This window comes from Triplophysa dalaica, chromosome 4, assembly GCF_015846415.1.
Source record: "Triplophysa dalaica isolate WHDGS20190420 chromosome 4, ASM1584641v1, whole genome shotgun sequence".
Lineage (NCBI taxonomy): Eukaryota > Metazoa > Chordata > Actinopteri > Cypriniformes > Nemacheilidae > Triplophysa > Triplophysa dalaica.
In genome coordinates, this window is record NC_079545.1 from 18,116,283 (window position 1) to 18,140,734 (window position 24,452).

At 40.5% G+C, this 24,452-nt stretch overlaps 1 protein-coding gene across 2 annotated transcripts in view; it reads left to right on the forward strand.

The window, feature by feature from the left end:
- Nucleotides 1–24,452, forward strand: part of zmat4a (zinc finger, matrin-type 4a) — an 82,408-nt gene that overhangs the window by 42,622 nt on the left and 15,334 nt on the right. For both annotated transcript variants that reach the window (XM_056746117.1, XM_056746116.1), the window contains exon 6: nt 11,840–12,064. In XM_056746117.1, the coding sequence (XP_056602095.1) occupies nt 11,840–12,064 (225 nt within the window). The remainder of the gene's footprint in view (nt 1–11,839; nt 12,065–24,452) is intronic.

Here is a 24,452-nt window from a genome sequence, read left to right on the forward strand (position 1 = left end):
GGGTATAATGCAGGATCTCCGTGCCACCGCTGACAGCGCTCTACGGGCGACTAAGGCGGCGGCACGGGCCCTGGGTCGGACGATGTCCACGGTAGTGGTCCAGGAGAGACACCCCCGGCTATACCTTGTGCAGAAGAGTGACAGCAAGGAAGTCCGCTTTCTTGATGCACTCATCTCGCAGGGTGGGTTGTTGGTAACACCGTCGAGGACTGCGCTCAGCAGTTTTTTGACGGCGAAGCAGACAGTGGCAATTAACCACATTTTTTTCACGCCGCGACTCGGCCGCCTACAGGCCTCCGAGATCTCACGTGACGTCTGCTTCCCTGCAACCCAGGACCCTTTCGGCATCGGCTCCGGTTCCTGTGCCCCCACAGGCGGCACCCCGGAAGCAGAGGTCGAGGGGGAAACCTACACCCCGTCAGCAACCTCCTCGCGAGAAGGGACACTGACGGGAAGACCCCAGGGAGAACAACATCGGGCCCGAACCTTCACAGCCACGGCTCTGATCGGTCGGTACGGGACGACTCCTGCCTCGTCACCAAAGCCGGGCCCTTGTTAGGGCTTGGCGCCCACTTACTCACTGAGTTTTCTGTTCTCCCCGGGTTTACTTGCAGCCGATCGCACACTCCACTGGACTGTGCTCGGCGAACCGACCTCACACCCTGGCGAGGCGTGAGGTCGTACACATACGACAGCCGTCACCACTCTCAAACCGACAGTGCGTGCCGTTGTCCCGCCAGGCAGGTAAGCAGGCGGAGCAAAAACCTTCCCTCCGGGGACTCCCCGCGACATGGTTAGCTCCGCCAGCCGACGAACCACCCCCCGTGGGAATGATGAAGCAGACCGTCCCCTTGGTCACCCTGTCACAGTCCCTGGGAGCTCGAGAGCTGCCCACACTGTCTCGCTGGCTAATGAGGGCGGTCCGTCTTGGTTACTCGATCCAGTTCGCCAGAGACTCACCCAAGTTTCGGGGCATCATCTCTCCCTCTGTCAGAGGCAGGGACGCCTCCGTACTTCGGGTAGAGGTCACCACCCTTCTGGCAAAACAGGCATCGAGTTCGTCCCTCAAAACCAAGATGTTCAGTGGGTCACCACCCGCACTTCATCGTTCCCAAGAAAGACGGCGGGTTGCCCCCAAAGGCTGCGTACCCTGAACAGAGCACCTTCACAAGCTGCCATTCAGGGTGCTCACACAGAGGCGCGTCCTGACATCTATGAGGTGTCAGGATTGGTTCGTGGCAATCGACCTGAAGGACGCTTACTTTCATGTCTCGATCCTCCTCGACACCGGCCGTTCCCACGGTTCGCGTGCGAGAGGCGGGCATATCAGTACAGAGTCCTCCCTTTCGGTCTGTCCCTGACCGCCCTTTCTCCCTGAGAGGAGGAAGGCGAGCGGGTACTAAACTATCTCAGCGACTGGCCTATCTTGGCACACTCGCGAGATCTGTTATGTACACAAAGGGACCTGGTGCTCCGGCACCTAGGTCGATTGGGACTCCAGGTCAACCAAGAGAGGGGCAAGCTCTCCCCAGTGCAGAGCGTCCTCTTTCTCGGTATGGAACTCAACTCTGTCACCATGTCGGCACACCTGTCCGCAGTTGTGCCCAACCAGTGTTGAACTGTCTGAAATGAACATTTTAGGCAGACAGCGGTCCCCCTGAAACAATTCAGAGGCTCCTGGGACACATGGCGTCCTCGCGGGCTAATACCCCTCGAGTTGATGCACATGACACCGCTCCAACACTGGTTTCAGAGTCGAGTTCCGAGGAGAGCGTGGCACACCGGCAGCAGGCGCATGGTGATGCCGCCCTGCTGCCGACGCACCATAACCCCTAGTCTTTATGACTTTTTCGACGGACTCAGGTCCCTCTGAGCAGGTTATGAGGCAGGTCGTGGTGACGACTGAAGTCTCCCTGCAGGGGTGCGGTGTAGTGTGCAACGGGCACGCAGGTGGGGTGTTGGACGAACCCCCGCCTGCGCTGGCATATCAATTGCCAAGAGTTGTGGGCTATGCTACTTGCACTGAGCAGGCTACGGCCTCTCGTGCGAGACATACACGTGCTGTTCCGAGGACAGCACTATAGCTGTAGCGAATACAGATCGTCAGGGTGGCGTTCGCACACAGCAGCTAAACACAACTTGCTCGACGCCTCCTCCGGTGGAGTCAACAGGTGACTCGTTCCCTGCAGGCCACACACCCCGGGCAAACTGAACTAGACAGCCGACGTGCTTTCTCGCCAGTTTATGCCTCGTGGAGAGTGGCGACTCCACCCCCGTGCAGTCCAGCTCATTTGGAGGCTGTTCGGGTAGGCCCAGGTAAAACCTGTTCACCTCCCGTAACACCACCATTTGCCCGCTTGATAGTCCCTGCCCTCGGCACGGATATCCTTGCGCACAGCTGGCCGCGGGATGGGCGGAAGCACACCTTCCCCCCCCAGGAGCCTTCTTGTACAGACTCTGTGCAAGGTCAGGGAGCAGGAGCACCAAGTGTTATTGGTTACACCACACCGGTCTAACCGCACTTGGCCTCAGAGCCGATGCTCTGGATAGCGACTCCCCCTGAACCATTCCCCTGACAGAGGACCTGCTCTCTCAGGGGAAGGACACGTTCTGGCATCCCAGATCAGACCTCTGGAACACCCATGTCTGGTCTCTAGACGGGACGAGAAGATCCTAAGATGGCTACTCCCCCTATACGGCTGAGACCATCACCCAGGCTAGGGCCCCATCTACTAGGCGGTTACACGCCTCTAGACGGTGCCTCTTCTCGTCCTGGTGTCTTTCTCAACGAGAAAGACCCACTGAGGTGCTTGATCAGGATTGTGTTCCCCTCCTCACGAGACTGGAGACTAACATCTCCCTTCCACACTGAAAGTGTATGTAGTCGCTATTGCCACTCATCACGACTCAGTCGGTGGAAAGTTTCTAGGGCAACACGACCTGGTCACCAGGTTCCTAAGCAGCGAGAGGGCGGAATCCGCCTCATCTCCGCTCCATACCCTCTTGGGACCCTAAGTGGTCCTGGGGAGCCTCAGGGCCCCCCAAAGAGCCCCTCGGAGGTTCCGATCTTCCTCATAGAGTAAGACGGCCCTCCTGACGGCGCTCACTTCCTTCAAGAGGGTAGGGGACCACCGAGCATCCTCCGTGTCCCTGGATTGCCTTAAACTCGGCCCTGGAAACTCTCACGTTATCTTGAGACCCAGGCCCGGATGCGTGCCCAAGAAGTTCCCACTACTCCCTCCGGGGCCAAGTGGTGAACTTGCAGGCGCTCCCCATAGGGGAGGAAGACCCAACCCGATTAGTGTTGTGTCCAGTACGTACTGGACCGCACGCAGAGCTCTGAAGCTCTGACCAGCTCCGTGTCTGTTGGAGGACAGCAGAAGGGGAAGGCTGTCTCCAAACAGAGGCTGGCGCACTGGGTCGTGGACGCCGTTACGACGGCATTCCGATCTCAGAATCTCCCATGCCCATTGGCAGTGAGGGCTCACTCCACACGGAGTTTAGCCACCTCCTGGACACTGGCAGAAGCGCCTCTCTAGCAGACATCTGTAGAGCTGCGGGTTGGGCTATGCCCAAACACCTTCGCAAGGGTTAACAACCTTCGCGTAAACCCGGTGTCAGCCCACGTCCTGCGTGGCGACATGTAGGACTGGCATCCGGGGGGGCGTATGCCTGCGAAAGCACCTTTCCACCCTCTAACAGGTTGGGTCAGTGTGCTATTTACCTTTTCTTCTTACCCGAACACATCGCTAAGAAACTGGTACCTCACCAGCCTCCCTTCTTACCCAGACACTGGTTAAGAATAGGCATTCCATCCATCACCAAACAAGCACCCCCTGGGGGCTGGCTGGGCAGAGCAGCCTTCCCCCTTAGGCCGGGATACCATGTGAGCTATCACAGATAGCTCTAACCGGACCTAGTGCTACCGGACGTCTGTAACACCCCCTCCGTGGGCTGTTCCGTCTGATGTATCCTCATGAGAATGGTTCCCACTCCTGGTAACCCATGAGCTTCCCCAGGTGGGCCTCCACCTCGCGGTTAACTACTCAGTCCGCACGTTCCATGCGTTCTCCTCCAAGGACGAGACCATACCTATATCCACCATATTCCTCCCCACGGGTAGGAGGTGGCCTCTGTAGCGCTTCTCTGATTAAGAGTCGCGCTTACCCGGTGTAAACTGATCTGGACGGCCTCTCGCCTATAGAGAGCTAAGGCCCCGTCCGTGAAAGTTACCGGTCAGGGCTGTACCCATCTTTCTCCAAGAAAGCTCTGGAACCCCCCGACCACCACACTGGAAGGTTACAGTCTCACGAAAGCTTCGAGATGACACGCCCAGGCTTGTTACCGTCGCTTCGCTAGAGATTGTGACGCGATACAGCGTTGTGGCGTTTTCCATAGGCAACCCCATCTGTCGTTCTCGACACAACGTCGAGAGACCGACAGAAAGGGAACGTCTTGGTTACGTATGTAACCTCAGTTCCCTGATGGAGGGAACGAGACGTTGTGTCCCTTATGCCACGAACACGTATCGTATTCTGCTGCAGTTTGAGAGGTCTCAGGCTCTTCAGAACAAAGGTAAGTGAATGCTGCACGCCGGCCTCCTTTTATACCGGATTTCCGGGGGCGGAGCCCGGCATGCAAATTGCATTCGCCAAATTTCATTGGCCTTTTCTATAGTAGTCAGAGTTGATTGGTTCTCAAGGGCGAACCCCATCTGTCGTTCTCGACACAACGTCTCGTTCCCTCCATCAGGGAACTGAGGTTACATACGTAACCAAGACGTTTTTTTGTGAGCATTAGATTCAATGTGTGCTATGTTTTGTATTAAAAATTGTTACAACTGAATCAAAATGTTTAACAAATATATAATATTATAGATTTTTTATTATGTATTTAAGTAAAATAAAATGAAACCAGGAAGTGCACTTCCTGGTTTCATTTTATTTTACATATTTTATTTTATTTTACATATATATATATATATATATATATATATATATATATATATTAGTGGTGGGCCGTTAACGCAGTGAGACTCTTATCGCGCGCTAAAAAAATTGTCGCCGTTAATCTATTCTCAAATTTGGGTTGGGAGCTGGGTCTATACTACGCAAGCTATGATGACTTTCACCTTGATATTTTAGCGCGGATGTATACCAGCTTAACTGCACTGTACGGGGCGAGAACGAGATTTTTCAACTCGCGTGATTCGCGTCATTCGCGGAAGCAGAAGCCGCCTCATCATCTCATAACCCGGGCTTCATTCGCGCGATTCGCGCCGCAAGTAGGTCTATTGGCTCTTTTCATTAACATATAAATCACTCGCGCTTGACACGCCATTCGCGTTTGGTCTGAACACAACATCACGTTACTGTGAAATTACCGCATCAAAAGTGACGTGCTAACATGGATGCAGCTATGAAGCCGCCGGGTTTGCTTCAGGGAATATTCATTTTTAAGAAGCTTCCCAATAGAAACATCGACAAGACTAAGGTTGTTTGCACCTTGTGCAATGCGGAATTGGTTTAAAAAAACACTTTCTCTCAACAGGTACTGGTCTAGCTTTAGTTGAAACCAGTAACTTTGTATTGGCACCTAAAGTATTATGGCTCCTGTATGACATATCGCTTGTTGCTCCCTCACTCTTTGTAAGTCGCTTTGGATAAAAGCGTCTGCTAAATGACTAAATGTAAATGTACTGTAGGAGCTCTTCCAGTCTCAAGTACCACCTAAACGCAAATCATCCCTTAGCTAATGCGGAAGTAAACACAAGTTCATCTTATTGAACATAATTTAATTTTCATCACCAATTATCGTAGTAGAACAGCTTTCTCAAGCAGTTTGTGATGCATTTTGGAAACAGGAGATGAGCCCCTGGTCTAATGCGCCACCTGGGTTGAGAAACCCGTTCTCAAAGACTTGCTTTTAGTCATTATTTGGGTGGCACACATATTCTGAATGCCTTCGGCAGAATTCAAATGAGCCATTTTAATCTAGATTAATCTAGATTAATCTTGGAATTAATCTAGATTAATCTAGATTAAAAAAATTAATCTATGCCCACCACTAATATATATATACATGTATGTGTATGTACAGTATATACAATATATAGTACGAAACATGTTTTTTAAAGGAAAAGTTCACCTCAAAGTCTAAATTATGTTATTTGTATAATCACCCACAATGATGTTCAACATGTTTTAAGACCTCCCGGCATCTTCAGAACACAAATAAAGATATTTTAGGTGACAGCCGAGAGATTTCCAGACCTCATAGACATCATGGTTATAGTTTTTAAGTCCATAAAAATACTAAAGACATCTTTAAATTGCTAACTGAACTTTTTTGCAGTGACGACAATACTTTATGTGCGAAGAACAAACCACAATAACAACTTTAATCAATATATTCTCCTCTGTTTTGTCAGTATATGGCGTGCGTTCACGAGAGCATTTTGACACATGTGTATGGTTTGTTTGGTTTTTCGCATATAAAGTACTGTCGTCGCAAAAATTCAATTGAGCCGCTTTGAGCGGATGGACCAATTTAACTTCTTTAGTACTTTTCTGGACCTTGACAGCAACTATAATCGTGATATCTATGAGAAGGCCTGGAAATCTCTCGGATGTCACCTAAAATATCTTAATTTGTGTTCCGAAGACGCCGTGAGGTCTTAAAACATGTTGAACGTCATATGAGTGAGTAAAAAACAACACAATTTTGATTTTGATGTGAACTTTTCCTTTAAGGCATGATAACTATAATCATAATAATTATATTAGCATCCACACCAATGGACAAAAACATATGTTAAGTCTAAGTTTGTGCACTGCTTTATGACATTATGACATTAGAAATTTTTTCACTCATCAGCTAGAACAAATCAGTCTGAATGTGATACCAACGATATTGTTCCTTTTTGTATTGTTATCGTTATTGATGTAGACAGTTCTGTTTTCTGAACGATTACAAACAATTTTTAAAACTTCAGAGTTATCACCCTTGCTGTGAATTGGACTTAAGAAGAGAAGATTTATTCTCTAAAGGCTTGTGATCTGATTGGATCTGCCACATCCTGCGTAAAGGATAAAACCAGGCCATTCACAGGCCACACTTATTGATTTCTGCCCAATAGTGAGAAGTGAAGCGGCTGCCCTGTGCCCCTCTCGACTCCTGGGAAACACTGTTGTTTCTAGTTGACATCAGCCAATAACACAAAACATCCCCTCCCTTACTTTTCTCTATTCAGTAAGACAAATGGGAAACCACCGGAGGACTGCATGTATTGACCTACATGTACATTTATTCATTTATACATGACATTTGAGGCTGCTACATCCATCTGATCAAATTATTCAGCAGTGTGGTTTGCAGTTCAGGTCCAGCCTCCTGTGTAATTGCTTCCTGTTACTACAATAAATGTTTTTTTTGCCTCTGGTTAATTCAACTTTCTATAGGTGTGATCCAGATAAAGCATCTTACAGAAACTGTCATTTTCAAGGTACACAATTCCACCTATGAGAGCAGTCAAGTTATCTGTATTTGTTAATTGTAAAATATAATTTCTTGTTAAGACTTTTTTTCTGTTATAAACACTAAATACCTGCTGCATCAAAAATGTGCAGGCTTATAAATGAGGGATACAGGATTAGGTTCAGCAGTAAGGAAATTGTAATTCCAGTAAAGACTTTTCAGAGAGGAAAGCGGATAACTGCAAGGATTTATTCCTTTGATCCTTTTCTGGTTGATCCAAAAACTGAATCTTTCATACATCCATTGCATTAGGATAAGACTGCATGTGAAGTTCACTTTCTGAAGTCTGTGTCATTTTCTGCCAGTGAAAGCTCTTTACAGTGCTCTTGTATTAGATATGAGTAAAACCAATGAGTTTATTCAGAAGTTTGTTAACTGAACTCAAATTTTGCTTTAGGTTTATAGGATTTGCATTACAGTTCTCACAGAGACAGAAATTCCTTTTGTACATCTAAAAAACCAAATGTTGCAGGGCAAATCTTAAAATGGTAGTGCAGCTTTTGTCTGAGATTTTCACAGAAAGCTTTGCAGATTTTCAGTTTTACACTCATTATTTATAATATAATATCATGATTTGTCTTTCATTTTTGTAGAAGAAATAGGATGACTAATTTGATCATGCTTTCATCTCCAATGAGTGTGTAGTATTCTCAGCTTAAACAAGTTTTAGAATAGTGAAATCTAACTTCAATAAATATGACCAGGAAAGTGATAACATTTGCTCAACAAAATAGTGTTGGTAAGACTCTCTTATAGTTGCTCTCCGTGTTTATGTTTTCCAAATTCACATGCTGTCTCCGTGCCTACAATACATCGGGCGAAAGATGCATTTCCCTGTATTGAAAACTGTCACCTGAAATGACCTGGCGTTTCAATGTTGTTTCCTATCACAGAACCTCATTAATGTTTCAAATCTCTGCTTGCTGGTGTCAGGGTATTATAAAACAGACTCAAAAACTTTGTAAATCTGTGTATGTCCTCAACAAAAAAACAGTCAAGTGGCCATGAACTGATTTTTATAAGAGACTTCAATACACTGCATTACAAAGTTTTTCTCCTAGGCTGGTTTTCACTCTTCTCAGCCCTGCAATTCCCTCACCGTACCTAATTCTATTCCCGTTATATATAGCCTTTCTTTAACCAGAGATACTCGGGAGCCTTCTAAGTGATTTTAAAGTGCTTTCATACGGCAACTACAGTATCCAGGCAGAGCCCAGCGTATAAATGGAAGGGTTTTTGTGGAAGATCAGACATGAGCATCGCTCTTTTCTGGGACCGGGTACAAGAAACACAGTGGGGGAGCCAACAGTACGGTGCTAATGATACACTTAAATGATGTAGAAGAGTTGGTTTCATGCCCAAAACCAGAGGAGGGAGTAAAGTTATAAATGAGGTTATGTCCACCCCTGGTGACCAAAAAACATTAAGTAGAATTGAGATACTGGGAATGAATGACTTTAGTGTCACAGGCTTCTCATACCTGTGGCACTGAACTTAATTTAAGCAATATAGAAGAACTATTAAGGCAGAAGTTTGGCTGCAGTAATTATATTTGGGGAGACAGTACCGCCCGCCACAGGAGACTTGCGATTGTGAGTGATATTGTTATAGGGGACGTTCCATGGAAATATATTCATTCGTCCTTTATCATTTTTGTGGATGCTCAGTGTCTCAGCTATTAAGATGTTAAATGTGCCCAGAATTTGCAGACTTGGAAGGAAATGGATCACTTGGTGATATTTCTGCAAGGACCGCCGGCACAGTTAATGCCACACATCATATGTAAGACATATGCCACACACCCTTTAAAGAAGAAAAATGCTTAACCTGTAACATTTTAATTTAAATAAATCTGATTTTAAACTAGTAGCATAATGTTAATGTTAGATGTTTGTGTCTGCAGGAAAACAGTACACTGTTGCTTTAAACTGAACAAGATTGGTCTCTTGGTCTTGCGTTTGTTTACCGGAAATAATCACTTTTTATGATGGATGCCATTTTGTATACCCCTGAGCTTGTAAATCAATAGTCCAATGTTTCAGTGCCAGATTCTGCTAATATCCATAGTGTTTCACTGCTATAGAGTCTGTCAGGTACTTTAGCTACAACGGCAGCCAGGGCTTAACAGAGTTTGAGTTTACAGTACAAGCTTTATTTTCCTGTCACTTAAGTATTTGCCTGTTTAGCTAACATTTTATTTATTGTCGGGACAACCTATGTGTCCACAGTTGCCTTGTTTTCTTCTCTAGTCTTCCCACACTGCAAACAGTGTCTATTTACAAAGGAGACAAAAATATCCATCAGTGAAGTAAACTAGATTAAGCTTTATTAAAATAGAGCAGTTTACTCGTGCTTTTTGGCTCTGCTGTCTCGTTCTCGTGTGGCAGCGCATTTATCTTCCTTAAATTTACATCTCATACAGCATTTTAATTCACGGGATCAAATGTAATTTTCGCAGAAGTGGCTGTTAATTGCACAAATTAAATTTGGTCCAGACTGAGTGTGTTATTTCATTATAAACCTTTCTGGAAATAAAATGCAAGACTGAAGAGTAAATAACTGAATGGAGGAATAATGCATATTTTGGCACTCTTGCATTGTCTTGGCAGACTACTTTCCCTTTCAACATCTCTCACACGTAGTTGTCCCAGTTTTCGCAGATGTGCTGATGAATCAAAGCGTTCTGTAGGAAGCTAACTGACCCCCTGCTTTACAGTCACTATTAAAGCTATTAAAATATAATGCGAGTTAAAATGTGTTCATTCCCAGAGCCAATGAGAATTAGAAATAGCAAAATTATTGGAATAGTTGATAGAACAGTCACTTTTCATATTGCACCAGTGTTGCAATGTTACTAGTTTTTTTTTAAATGTCATAGCATTTGCATGTACATTTTGTTTAAAGAATGATTAAAAATATACAAACACCTTTTGTAACTTTGTAACTTTTAAAGAGAAAACTGTGCAAGAAAATAGTGGAGGAGCTTGTAAAAAATATTGACCCTGCAAGCACAAATCCAACATACTCACCCATCTGAGTCAGCTGAAAAAAATCGCATTGTTTTTTCCTGATGTGCCCTCTTTGGACTGTGTGAAGACTAAATTCAGCACAGTAAAGTTATTGTGTAAAGCATAAAGATATGAATTCAGCTTAAAGACAGAGTTTATTGGGTTTCATTCTACAGATAGTTGTTGCTTCATCAAAATTATAAACTGGCATTTGGTTTCCCCCTCTGTTTCCTGCACACTTTAAATCCCTGTTGCAGTGAAGCTGTCCGTATAAATGTGAACACAACCTCTTTCGGCCAGATATTGGGTCACTTTAGATCACTTCCACCTCTCAATGACTCCTTTAAACACTGACAGACTTAGACACGAAGTGGCCAATTCTCTCCATTCCCCCCTTCGCTGCATAATAGGATGTGATGTGGATGCTGAACCGAGCTTTTGTAAACGTTGTCTGTGGTAGGATGGTGAAAGAACTCAATTGTTAAAATTGTTTTTTGGGCCCTGCATTATGATTGTGTCGTTCCTTCTGCTGTGTGGTAATGCTGGCATTCAAGCATAGGGATGCACGATTCGCCATGTTTAAAAAGAAAATTTGTGTCTATGCTGGAACACTGTCAGAAACAATGCAAAGCTTCATCTTCCTAATAAAGGCTTTGACAATAGCTTGTTTTTCATATAGTGCTGTACAGCTTAACAGAGGGGTAGAAAAAATTCCAGTAATTGTGTTTGACGTCAAGATCAGAAGCAAGCTTTTCACAAAACACACACTTTAACTTAATAAAATAGGGCTATCCAAGAAGGAAACAGTACTAGGTTTGCTGGGACATAAATGGAATTAATCGGAAATGCTATTCCCTGTTGTTTTGTGAGCTTGACAGAAAAGGTCTAGAAGCTATGTGTCAGCTATCTGGATTGCAACCAACATACATAGTGTTAAAGGAATATGGAGAGTTTGAAGAGTGCCGACCCAAGGTTTTTAATGCACTTAATGTGAGCTTACCATTAGGTGACCCTGTTTTTGTTTTGTTAAACCCTATTCATTCTTCTGGAGAAGGACGGGAATTTCAACCTAGGTCCTAGAGGAAATAATGCATCCCTAAGTTTATTCAAACAAAATTCAATTCCACCACTGACAAAAACCTTTATCCAATTCAATGTAGAGAAATAATGGAATTATGAACTTCCTGTCCCCGCTTGCCAATCTTTGCATCATGCTTTCTGTTGCACTGAAGTCTAATTATGTATTCAATATTGACACCATTTCTAAGTCTCTGCTTACTGTTTTATACCCTTAGAGGAGTCACCTAGTCCCGTGAAGTCACCCTCCTCAGAAACCTCACCTGTTAGCGCGAACCGTCAGCACCGGGACTCCGACCGCTACTGTCAACTCTGTAACGCTTGGTTCAACAACCCTGGAATGGCGCAGCAACACTACGACGGCAAAAAGCACAAGAAGAACGCAGCGCGCGCAGACCTGCTGGAACAGTTGGGAAAGACTTTAGACGTGGGAGAGATGAAAGGTACAGAGTCTTTATCCTGTCATCATGCCTGTTTACTTGACTGCTTTATTGCACTGCAGGTGTTTGCTGGGAATGATACTGATGATGATAATGATCATGGCTGCGACATAGTGAAGATGTAATTTTGGCTGTGTATAACGTATCCTATAGTGGCTTAGTATTTCTTCTTGCATCATAGGTGCTTAACTAAGGACTAGGCCTTAGTTAAATTAGGATATTTAAGTATTTAAAAAAAAACATACTTTACAAAAAACATTACCTGGGGCGTATTACAGAAAGTTTCTTATCCGAGGTCTTAATTTAAGATATGATACGTTGAATTAGGATTTTTCACAAATTCGAATTACAGAAGCAAATCTTAACATGATTTAAGATTCCTATCCTATCTTACAAAATCGTATCTTTTCTCTAGTTAGGAAATCCTAAATTACACCATCAAACTCGGCAATCCGATTTCAGGTCTGTTACCAAGCAACCAACACTGTGCGAGCTACTGATGAGGTAAACAAAATGGAAAAACTAAGATGGCGAGCTTTTGATTTTAGTGCCGCGGAAATAGAAACTTTAATAAGTTTGGTAGACAAAGGAGTGGGCAAGAGTTGCTGATAATGAGTTTGCAGTGCCCGGCATTAACCGTAAAGCCGAGGCTGTGAAGAAAAGTTTACCAGGCTTGCAAGCGAAAAAATTAAAGAAAGCGGCCCTACAGGCAAGAGAGATGAAGAAAACGGTAGGGGGAACACACAGGTTCCATCGCTTACACTTTTGGAAACACTAACGTTGGATGTCATTGAGAAAGTGCAGTATGAATGTAACGTTAAAGTAAATACAGGTTGTTATGTGACTTTTTAACTTTTGGTACTGCATGAGGCATTATAAACAGGTAATCCTCTGTGACGCTTTGTTGGCCTCTGTAATGCAGGATGCAGTTTCTGTGCTAATTGTAATGTCAAGTTGCGCCGCATTCTGCAATTACTTATAAGTGTTTTGTCATTACACATGTAAAACATCAATAGGGTCCTCCAATAATCTTTCTTCAATAAAACATTCTTAATTTTCAATTAATAATAAATGTAATGCCATTGTTGAACAGCGCAATTGTGAGCGTTTTTTCTGTTCGTTTTTAGATATTTTGAAGTTAGGACAGCTGTGGTGTTGTCCTAAAGTTAAGACCGTTTATAAGATTATTTGTCAAATTGAGAATCTTCTGTAATACACCTTTCCTATCTGTAGTTAAAATAAGATTATGCATAGGAAATGCTGTTCTGTAAAAGCTTTTGATCTGAATGAGGTCCTAACTGAAATTACCTTGGTTACCGAGCAGATAGGAAAAGATTTTCAAGTTAAGATCTCTCTTTAATACGCTTGTGTGCATCTAGAGACAAAACAATCTCACTGATATATTTTAAGATATGTCTGTACAAGATGTTTTTGATCAAGTCACTTCTAACATTTTAGTTAGTCTGGTACTAAGACCTTTCCGGGAAACCGCCCCATAGTGTTTTAACTTTTTCAGAATCTAAAAACTTTATTTATTTTCAGGTTTAAATCCTATGTTTCATATATATTCAGATGAAATGGATATTTTTTGCTCAGCTGTTTGAATTGTCAGTACATTAGTGCAACTTTTAATATATTTTTTGTGAGATTGTGAAGAGGGATTTTTTGCGACACAATAATGTCACAAATGTCAACTGTTTTCCTTGTTTCCTTGATGTCTTAAATGGTTCAGATTTTTCATGATCTATTTGCTAAACCTCAGAGTAACATCACACTGCCACTTCTGTGAGGGCACCATAAAGTGACTTTGTTTCCTCATGCTATGTTTAATTTAGTTTTTATTGAGGGTTATGCCCAGCTCACAGCAATAGTTGGTGTCATGGGGGCCACATCTCAATAGATTAATGAAACTGCTCTCATATAATACAATAAAACCTCATCTTAACGTTTATCATACTTCGATTGCCTCCTCTCCAGCTCGGGCATCAATAGCTTTTGTGCAGCATGAGCCCTTGATACAGGCTATTAATTTCAGAGGGATGGGGAGTTTGCTCCCCCATTGTCTCATGGCTCGCATTATGTCAATAACAACTACAAATACATTTTCTCTCAGCCGAATGGGAAGCAGTCCAGTCTAGTGGTCATTCCAGCGAGGTCTCTCGTCAGTCTGGCAGAACATGATGTTATATGACATAGAATGTTTCCACTCATTAAACTTAAAAGGCCTTATCTCAAAGCTTTGGAGAGATTGCCATTCTGAGACTGAGCTGAGATTGGGTTTTAGTTCATTTTGACTGGAGGTTATTCCAAGCTTAGAGTGATGGATGGTGACCATCCTTTGCTAATGGAAGACACACTGGAGGATTGGCTAGACTATCGCTCTGACTGTGTCAGCACTAGATTAAGGTAGGGGACAATTAGGCCGAATGAGAAAAGCTCAGGAATTCCACAGCAAATAAACCAAAGATATATTTTTTACTTGAATCAGAGCGAAACATGTGAGAGTTTGTATACACTTCCCAAAGTAAAGTAAAGTAAATGTGTTATTTTTACTTCAGTGTGACCAAATTAAAGTAGAATAAACAAATAAAATGAATAAATTCACAGATAAAACTATTTGACTAATTAATGCATTTGAGTGAAATAACCACTTTTGTTTCATTCTGGGAACTAACAACATTTCTTCCAAAATCCAAATAAAATGTTTTTACATTTATTTGCAGAAAAATTCTGGTGAAAATAACAAGATGCAGTTCTTTCAGATCTTGGACAATGCCAAGTTAACAAGCTCATAATCATAAAAAAAAAAACATCATGTCGCACTCTTCCGCATGCAGGGGATGGGCGTGTTCTTACCCGAACAAAGTGGGTGGTTGTAGCAGCTATGACGCTGCTCAGATAGCAGTGGGAGTAGAATGCACTCAGCGGGCGGGAAAGTTTCCGGGTGGTATTCACCCATAGCAAATGTGCTTTACCAGTGCTTGTTTTTAGAGGAATTAAGGTGTTATGATTAGTGAAATAGACTACATGGTATTGTTAAAGTACTATATATTAAATATATATGGGTCCTATAATACAAAACATTTGTTTAGTCATGACCTGCAGTGTTTAAATACATACGTGACTTTGTCTTTCAGGCATGGCTGTGTCCCGATTATGAAGCTTTACAGATATTTAATCATGTTCCGAGCATGGATTTGCGTTATTACACGTAAGGATCTAAACATTAACTGGTACTGCAGTTTGTTGTCATGACTTTAAGAGTGCAGATGTGATTGTGCCACAGCACTTCAGCTTTACTGACGATCAAACGGTCTATTGGTGAAAGCGCTAGCATTAGCTAATGCTAAAGAATAAAAGTAACACTGTGTATACATCAATTTGGTCCGTTAATGTAAGCTTGTATATAATAACTGATAAAGAGAAATTGTCAAGTAAAATGCAAATACAAAAACTATTAAATACGTCAAATAAATGCTTTCGATTAAATAAGGTTTTATATTTGAATATTGTAAAGTAAAATATTTTAATATTTAAAATGATTTTAATTTAATGGTCTCACAATACACATAAAAAATGCTCACTACTATTTCAAAGATGTCCCTGTTCTTCTCATGTTATCCATTTCTCATATTTATTGTGGTTAGCAGAACGACTTTTATTTGTGATCGTTGGAAACTACACAAAATTGAAACCACAAATTGAAACTTATGGTCACAGCTATCCTTTGGTAGACTTCATCATATACATTGGTAGTCTTCATCATAATTCTGAAACATGTCGTCCTCTCGCTGATCTCTTCTGTCATCTTATTCTGACTGGGAGTTGAGAAAATACATATAGCCTAGTATTAATGATTTGTAACATAACAATGGGAGGTAAATGAGAAAGTTTCATTAAAAAACATCAAACGTTTCTTTACAGCAAACCTGCATATTAGAGCCATGTGACAGATGTAAAACAAATGTGTCTTACAGGGAACTGTGTTATTGCTATCTGGTCAGATTCATACAAATTTATAGTTTAAAGGTAAAGGGATTTAAGGGCTGAAAACTGTTGATAAACTGTAATGATACAGCTTTCATGTAGCTCAGTGATAGGAGCATTGCGTTAACAACACAAGGTTGTGCTTTCGATCCCAGGGGATTGCAAATACCTATGTAACATGTATAGGATAAAGCAATGTAAGTTGCTTTGGATGAAAGCGTCTGCCAAACGCCTAAATGTAAAGATGATGTCATTCAGTCTTATCCAGCCTTAACATTACGTGCTGGATGCTAATAGCAATAGCATCCAAGCTGTTCAAGTAGTTTTAAACGTATAGTTTAAAGTACTTCTCCATTTTACTAGACGGGAGCAGCTGACAGTCTCACAATGCCGGCGAACATCGTTAATTGTAATCCTGCAAACTTTATGTAAGCAGCGAGTAATATTCATCTTCTCCTATGTCATGTTCGCAGCTCTAGGTAGAGCTGAATGACTTCCGGTGGGGCAGTGGATGTTTTCTTGCGCTATGAGCGTAAACGCTGAAGTGATGTTCCATTGTGTCTATTCATCCAGTTAAGATTTGTTCTACCACTGAAATAATTATTTTCAGAGACATTATTTTTAGGTTGAAAAAATACAAAGGGTTGCTTTAAGAACATTTCAAAAATAATATTTTCACTCTTTGTCTTTCACATTGCTATGTGGTGACTTCATCATACCTGAGGTTTGTTCCTGTTAGAATTCAACAGACACTGGACAGGAATGGCTGCAATACATATACAGTAGAAATCATGTTTTAAGGCAAAACACTTAATCATGTTACCGAGTTGTATTTCTAATGCTTTGGTAATGCAATTTGAATGAATGTGCATTTGTTATCACACCCTAACATTTGGACCAGTACACCAGGACTAAAATGAGACTGTAGAAATGTCCAGTCAAAACATTTCCTCTTCACTGGGTTAAGGAGGGAAAAATAGATGGGCCAAACATCTCTGCAATTTTCCCCTCGGCTGCCCGCTTGCACTGTCTGTGTCGCAAGGTCTCCCCTAATGTCACCTAGTCATTACTCCAGCCAGGAAATGTCAGTGCAGCCGGCGCAGTGAGCAGTTGTACTCCTCTGATGGCTTCTCTCCAACGTGATTATCAATTAGTAATGATGTGGCAAATCACCCTAACGGTCAGACCAGGCTGTTCGAGAGAGATCGTGTGTGTGTGTTATTTGGCAGAGAGAGAGAGAGAAATGTTGCAGGAGATCTTTCTGCCTAATTCATTGGGCTGGGGAGCTGCTGGTGGCAGTCTCATCTTTCACACAAAGTGTTAGCACCTATAACACTTCAGCAAGTGGCTTGTGTGGACGTCTGGGCCTCTCTTTCTCAATATCTGTCATCTAATTTTCTTTTTCTCTCTGCTTTACTTAGATTTTCTTCTTTTTCTGTCGTTGCATAGATCTGTCTCTGCTCTGTCCTCTGCATGCTGGGAGCGTTATCTGATGTTCAGAGCATCAGAGAGAGAGGCAGCAGTCACACTTTGAAGACTGCAACATAATGAAATATTCATAGATTTTCTATTGAGCACCGTGTCTGTGTGGTTTTTCATGAATGTGTGTGTACTGTAGCTTTGAGTGCATGGCACGTTTGCTGTTCCTGAGGCTTTGAGTCTCTACAATATAAAAAATGCTCGGTTGTTTTCAAAAAGTCGAAAAGGGAGAAACCCAACCATTGGGTTAAATTAACCCAAAATATTTTTTATATTTGACCCAACCATGGAATGCAACAACCTAGCATTTTGGGCTGAAACAACCTAGCATATGTATATTTTGTCTCTTTAGAAACAATCATAGGTTGAAAACAACACAGGATTTTTTTTATTTAAATGGGATACAGATTTCTTATATTCTGTTGATTTTTAGTTGAGTGGAGTAGTAAGTATTTTGTTATTTATGTTTCATTCCAAACCTGTATGATAAAATCTCTTTTGCAGAATACAAAAGAAGATATTTTGAAATAGGTTGGTAACCGAACAACATTGGCCCACATCGACTTTTGTATGGACATAAAACCGACTAAAACATTTTATCGCAATATCTTCCACAGAAGAAAGAGTCATGCAGGGTTTGAACGACATGAGGGCGAATAAATGATGACAGAAGGGGGGGTTCATGCAGTATACTGTATAAAGTTATTTGCAATTTGGTTTGGTTACAGTACTAGTGGATCAATCGACTAGTAAATTTTGTTGGGAGAACTTAATGTAGTCAGGTAATTTTTATAATATTATCCTTTGGTTTTTTATATTTTTGACTTGAGCACATTTTAGGTTACCTGCAATGATTTTTTATAATCTAGATGCCTGCACGGGGGTGTCATCCTTTATCCTCTTGTCCCTAAAATTTAATTTCATTCTTGCAAGCTTTTGAAGACCCAGCTGACCCCATTTCGTTCTTATGATGGATTCTGTTTTTTCTTTATGTGCACAGAAATGATTCCCTGCTCAATCGAAATACAGCCAATACAGTTGAGTATTTGTGCTGTGTAGTTATGCACATCCAAATCCTGTATTTTCGTTTTTCTACATCTATTTTTCAGTTGTTCTACAGTGAACTAAAGGCATGATTTTCTCTCACCCTATTTTCACTTTAGGTTTTTCATCAAATATATAGTGGCTGCAGTAATTTGCTATTTTTACTTTCACACTTAACAATCCCATTTTTCTTAAAACTTAACACTGCATAATGCACAAAACCCAGCTCATTAACAGTACCAATCCACAGTCATTTAGAAACCAAGGAAGCCAATGTAGACTACTTTCCTCTTTTGCAGCAGTCAATTGGACGGGAAGCCCTTGTGATTTAAGCTCTCATCTCAATGTGTTCCTGGAATTATGCATAGTGTCCTGTTTTATCATAATGAAAGCAATCTGTTTCACCCTGATGCCGCTAGCATGTCCGGGCCTTCATGTTGACGTCCTTTGAGCTTTTCCAATATCTAAACTACTTTGTAAATGCAAAGTACTTTATTTATTTATTCTGTGTAGTCAGTGTACTCATTTAAAGGGACATGCTTACAATGCAGTATTGCAGAGTTGCAGTGTCCCAAAATGGTAACGTCAAACTGATGTTTTCATAAATGCAGCATGTTCACTTTACTTGCTTTTCATTGCATTTATTGGTAGTGTTTTTATAATTAGTGTACCGTTTATAATCAATATTGCAGTGACTACAATCTCTTTTTCTAAAATGCAATTCATTGATAATTTTTTTTGATTTTACAGTATTGAAAGAATTACTGGCATTTGGACAAGGTGGTTTATTTGATGTTTTAGTTATTCATTTAAAAAAAACTGATTTAGTTACACGCACTTCATCACTCAAGTTAACTGATCATGGCCGAAAATGTTGATTTAATCTAAGCTGATGATTTCACAAGTCAATTTTTTCGATTCGTCAACAAGCCAGTCAGGCCGCGCCTGTGACAAACTCCATCTATCCATGTCCTGCTGTTTAATTGGAAAGACAAGTTTGAAGATATAATTTGACTTGTCTGTTGATCAGCTATTTCACATTGAAGGATTGTGCAATTACAGTCTTCCTTCCTAGCAATTCTGTCCATGAAAGGTTTTATGCTCAAACCTAAAATGCCAACCAGGAAGTGTTACTTGATTTAGCTTTTTCATGCTTAGGTGACACATAAGCCATTTCATTTTCTCTCTGGCTTTGACAAAATTACACTTTATGTAATGGTATGAAGGATTTTTTTCGCTGCTGTTATGTAGCTGATGTTTTTGGAAGTGTCTTTGAGTTAAGAGGACACAATTGAAATCAGGACTTTAAATGATAGTTTTATGAAGAATTATCATTTGGAGGAAAAATTAAGTAAATGAGTATGCTCTTTGAAAAAAGCTTAGTGTGTTTTTTTTTGCAGTACAGATATCTTAAATCAAGATGCATTCTTATCCAAGTAAAGTGACCCTAAGATATTAAATCTCGTTTCCTGAAAGAAAATATACAAATATATGCATAAAACAAATAAATATATTTGCTAGTGGTGGAAGAAAAAGTTGTACCTAATATTATATGAATATGAATATGAATTTTTCGATATCTTTGGGCACTTTCCTTGTCAAGTAAATGCATTTTAGGTATTTGTATTGGAAAAAGAAAAGGGGTGAAAATCATTACTAATTGATAATCACGTTGGAGAGAAGGGGTGAAAGAAAAACTTAAACAGTGTCAAAAATAATTAAATACAAATGTTTTATTAAAAAATAACTTAAATTAATTGTATCTATTCTCTAGTAACTTACACTTTATTTATTGAAAACATTAATGTAACGCACTGTAAAAGGTAAGCCAGAATGACAACTGTGTCATGACTTCAAGGCATTCGTTAATGAATTTTGAACTTATTTTACTTGACAGTTCAGACATTAATGCCCCTAAGCGGGACTTAATCAGCGTCAACCCTGAAAGAAAGGCCACATTTGGAGTTTTGCATGCAGGCCAGCAATATTTGAGACTGTGGCTGATAGGTGTACAGTCAGTATGTGTACGGGTTGATTTCAATTTTTTCTATGTACCCATACAGCATGCAGTTTTGTTTAATCATGTGAATGTTTCTTTTGCCCATGGTTTTCGCTGTGCAGCTTGTAGTTTCGTCTAGTAGATTGTGCTTTGACTATAGGCAATAGTCATACTTACAACATGCAATTATATGTTTGTTTTATATGCTGTATCTTACAATCACACCAGGTTACACGTCCACAACTCGGGTCACAGGTATCATGCCTGGGCACTTACATTCTGCATGCCCAAGCTGAAGTTCAGAGTCTACTCCTGATGCAGGATGTGCAATTAACTATTTTTCTTTAGTTTTACTTGAAAAACATTTGGCTTTTTAACATTAATCAGTGAATACGCTCTTTGGCTCACTTTGATTATTTCTGGTGCACGAGACATGCGATTCTCAAAAGGGCTCAGCGAAAGACAGGGCTGGTAGCAAATAGAGACATACTGTTTTCGCGTTTCGATTTTATTTTGTTCGTTTCATTGGATTTATTTCATTATATGATCAGAAATAATGCAAATTCCACCGATGCGGAAATTTCCAGCGTTATTAAAACTGATCTGCAGCATGATTTAAATTATGCGAAAGCCCTGCACTCAAAAAAATATTTTTGCTGCTTGATCAATTTACTTATATTGCTTAAGTTAAATAAACACAACTTATGAAAATTTAATCACAACATGATTATTTTTCTGTTTAGTCATATAACTCAAACCATTCATGTTGGTACAACATGAAGGAGTTGTGTTATGTTAACATAAAACAGTTACAATTGGGCAGAGGACTTATATTTCCCAGCATGCTTCGTAAATAAGTGTTATTTAATGCATTTTTAGTAAAAAGATACACTTGGTGGTTTTTTATGTATCTTTAAGGTTTTGAAGAGTTTGTTATATTTTTTAATTTGTGTGGTTACCAAAAGCGTTGCCTTTGATTAGGTCGTGGGCGGTTACGAGCATTTATTTGCATTTCTGTTGAGTTCTAGTTCCTCAATATCTTAATAAATAATAATAGTGTCTTATAAATGTTAAAAGTGTATTTAAAAAAAGTTCTTGACTGTTCTCTTTAAATGTTGTAATCGCTATAATTGGGTTTTTTATATTGGTTTTATGTAAAATATGCACGTATATGACACAAATGAATTTAATCAAGACTACTAAAAAATGTTGTTCATACAAAACAATTTTAAAGAATCTTTTCAAACAAAGTAGATTTTGTTGGAGAGATGTAATTCAATTTTGTGAAAAAAATCATTAATTTCATTAAGTTCTTTCAAAAACTTTTTTTTGAGTGTGCAATTCCACGCTGAAATTAAGCCCTGCTTTATCCCTTGTAAAAAATACAGTACAATTTTTTTTAGTGTTATGTTTGATGACAAATTAATAAAAATTATTCACATTTTTCACTTTTTTAAGTCTCTGATCAAAAAGGCAATTCTGTGTTAACCCTTTTGTTAGTATTTGAATAGAATCAGGTAAGATGGTAATTGGATTGTGGTGTATTATATTTGCACTGCTAATACGGGCACTAGCCATGGGCTTTTCAATTTAATATGGTAGATGTGTTTTGTCTGGAACAAAAGTGGATCAGCGTTTGCTGAATTACCCGGCACTTAGATGACATCTGCTATCCGCAGCACAAATACTGGCATAATATTCTCATTCATTGTTGTTTAGCATCATTTTGCTCATGTTTAAACCAACATAACATATCTGATGACAGATTGGTCTAATCACAAGGAACATTAGAGCAGATCCATTTTTCATGTACAGTACATTGCAACAGAAGGCACTGCCACACCTAATTGTTTTACAATGTGCTCTTGGATGTTTTGAAGCTGACCCTTGCCCTCACACCCAAAACATGAATCACTGCCCCAGGTACACTGATGTAACTATTTGGAAGGCTTTGTCCTCTATAGAATCTTAATAAATACATCTCTCTATGCAAACATATGCTTGGGTTTTCTGGCTCACTGAAAGAGTCAAATTGATGTTTGTACCATCAGGCGGGCAGATGCCTGTGGGGTTAAAATAGATGAACCAGCACGGCCCTAAAGTTCATAAAGGATCAACTCGCAGTGAAAAAGAAGTGCTTGTTCTCTGCAGTACTGTCGAAAGAACTCTGTACCTGTATCAGAGATGTGAATGTGGAGAGATTATATACAGCATGTGTGTTTTAAGGGTTCATGTGAAAAGGGGAAGGTTCTAACAAATGTAGGCTTTTGGTAAATGATTTTCCCTAAAAGCAAAATGTTGTTTATTCAGTTCAATTCAGTTTTGTTTCTGTAGCGCTTTTAACAATTTTGCATTGTTGCAAAGCAACTAACATGCACATAGTCAGTAGAGACGGAAGTAGAGAGATGTAATTATGAACAAATATATATGAAACATAGAATACATGGATCATTTCTAAATATGATGAACATTCTATAATTTCATTCGAAAGGCTCAGACTTACATCAGAACTTTATGTAATGTATTAAAAATGGTGAATGGTAAATAACTTCAGACTATGAGACATTTATTAAATTAGTATGATAAATTCAAATAAAGAACAGTTCAACCTAAAATTATGTTTGCCTTAATTCACTCATGCCTTCCAAGGTGTCTACTTCTGGCAAACACAGTTTGAGTAGTAATAATCCAAATCCTGGATGTCCCTGGCTTTGTAATGCAAGTGAATAGAGACCCAGTGACCCATTCCAAAAATGGCATATATCTAATGAGATTAAAAAGTTGAGGTTTTTGAGTGAGAACAGTGATAATCATATTTACATCCAAACTTGACTAAACATTATTTCTCAAAATATGAATTGTTTTTGCTCATTTTGTGTCATGAGACATTTATTAACACTAGACATGTATCCCTGGAGCTGTGTGGATTACTGTTATGATGGATAGTGAGGGTGAGTTGGTTATGGCAAAAAGGTGAAGTGTTCCTTTAATGCATTATTTGTGCGATTAAATTGTGCTTACATTCTTAATATGGGCACAGTGAATGTGTTATTTTCCTTTTTTGAGGTTTATGGTTATTCCTGCTCTCCTCATAAAAGAGTCCAGAGGCATATATCAAGAAGGAAATTATATTTGACTGTATAGCAGTAAAACTCGATGTGAAAGTAAATGCTTGGCTAAAGCCTGTTTGAAGTTGGGTGCTGTAACATCTAATGTAGTTGATAAACACAAGTGTCTGTTTGAAATCTAGTGATATGGGGAATCTGTCCAAGGGCGTTATATAATTACTCATGGGAAAAATAATTGACTCTTAGTGTAATGGATAGTAACTAATGGTCTAACTATTATTGCAACTAGTTTAAAATTGGATAGACAGATGGGAATCTAAATAAAGAGGAGCATATCGGAAACCTGAGGTGATAATATCCTTGAAGGTATCATTAAACTTTATTGCGTTCCCGATATTCTTCAAGGGGTTTTCCAGTGCGTTTTGCTTTTCCATCTATTTGGCATTTTATATTCTGTACAATATTCTCAATTCCGACCTTATGATTACAATCAAAACATTTTGTTTATTAAAATCCTTACAGTTCTATTTAAGAGAGACTTCATGTGCTGTAGAACAAGGAAATCAAGCACACTGTGCTCCTCGATCTGCAAGAAGTAAGATATATATTCAGTCGCAGAACAGGGATTGCAAGATGGATAGCAAAGAGGCAACATTCGCTCTCTGTTCATTTATACCACTTGTGGTTCCTCTATTCCCATTCGGAAGATGTTTCGTGTTAACAGTAATAAATCTTAGACGGGGCGACACAGATGAGAGAGACTTCATAGGAGCTGCGCACTGGTTTCCCCTTCATTACTCATGCGTTCCGTGGG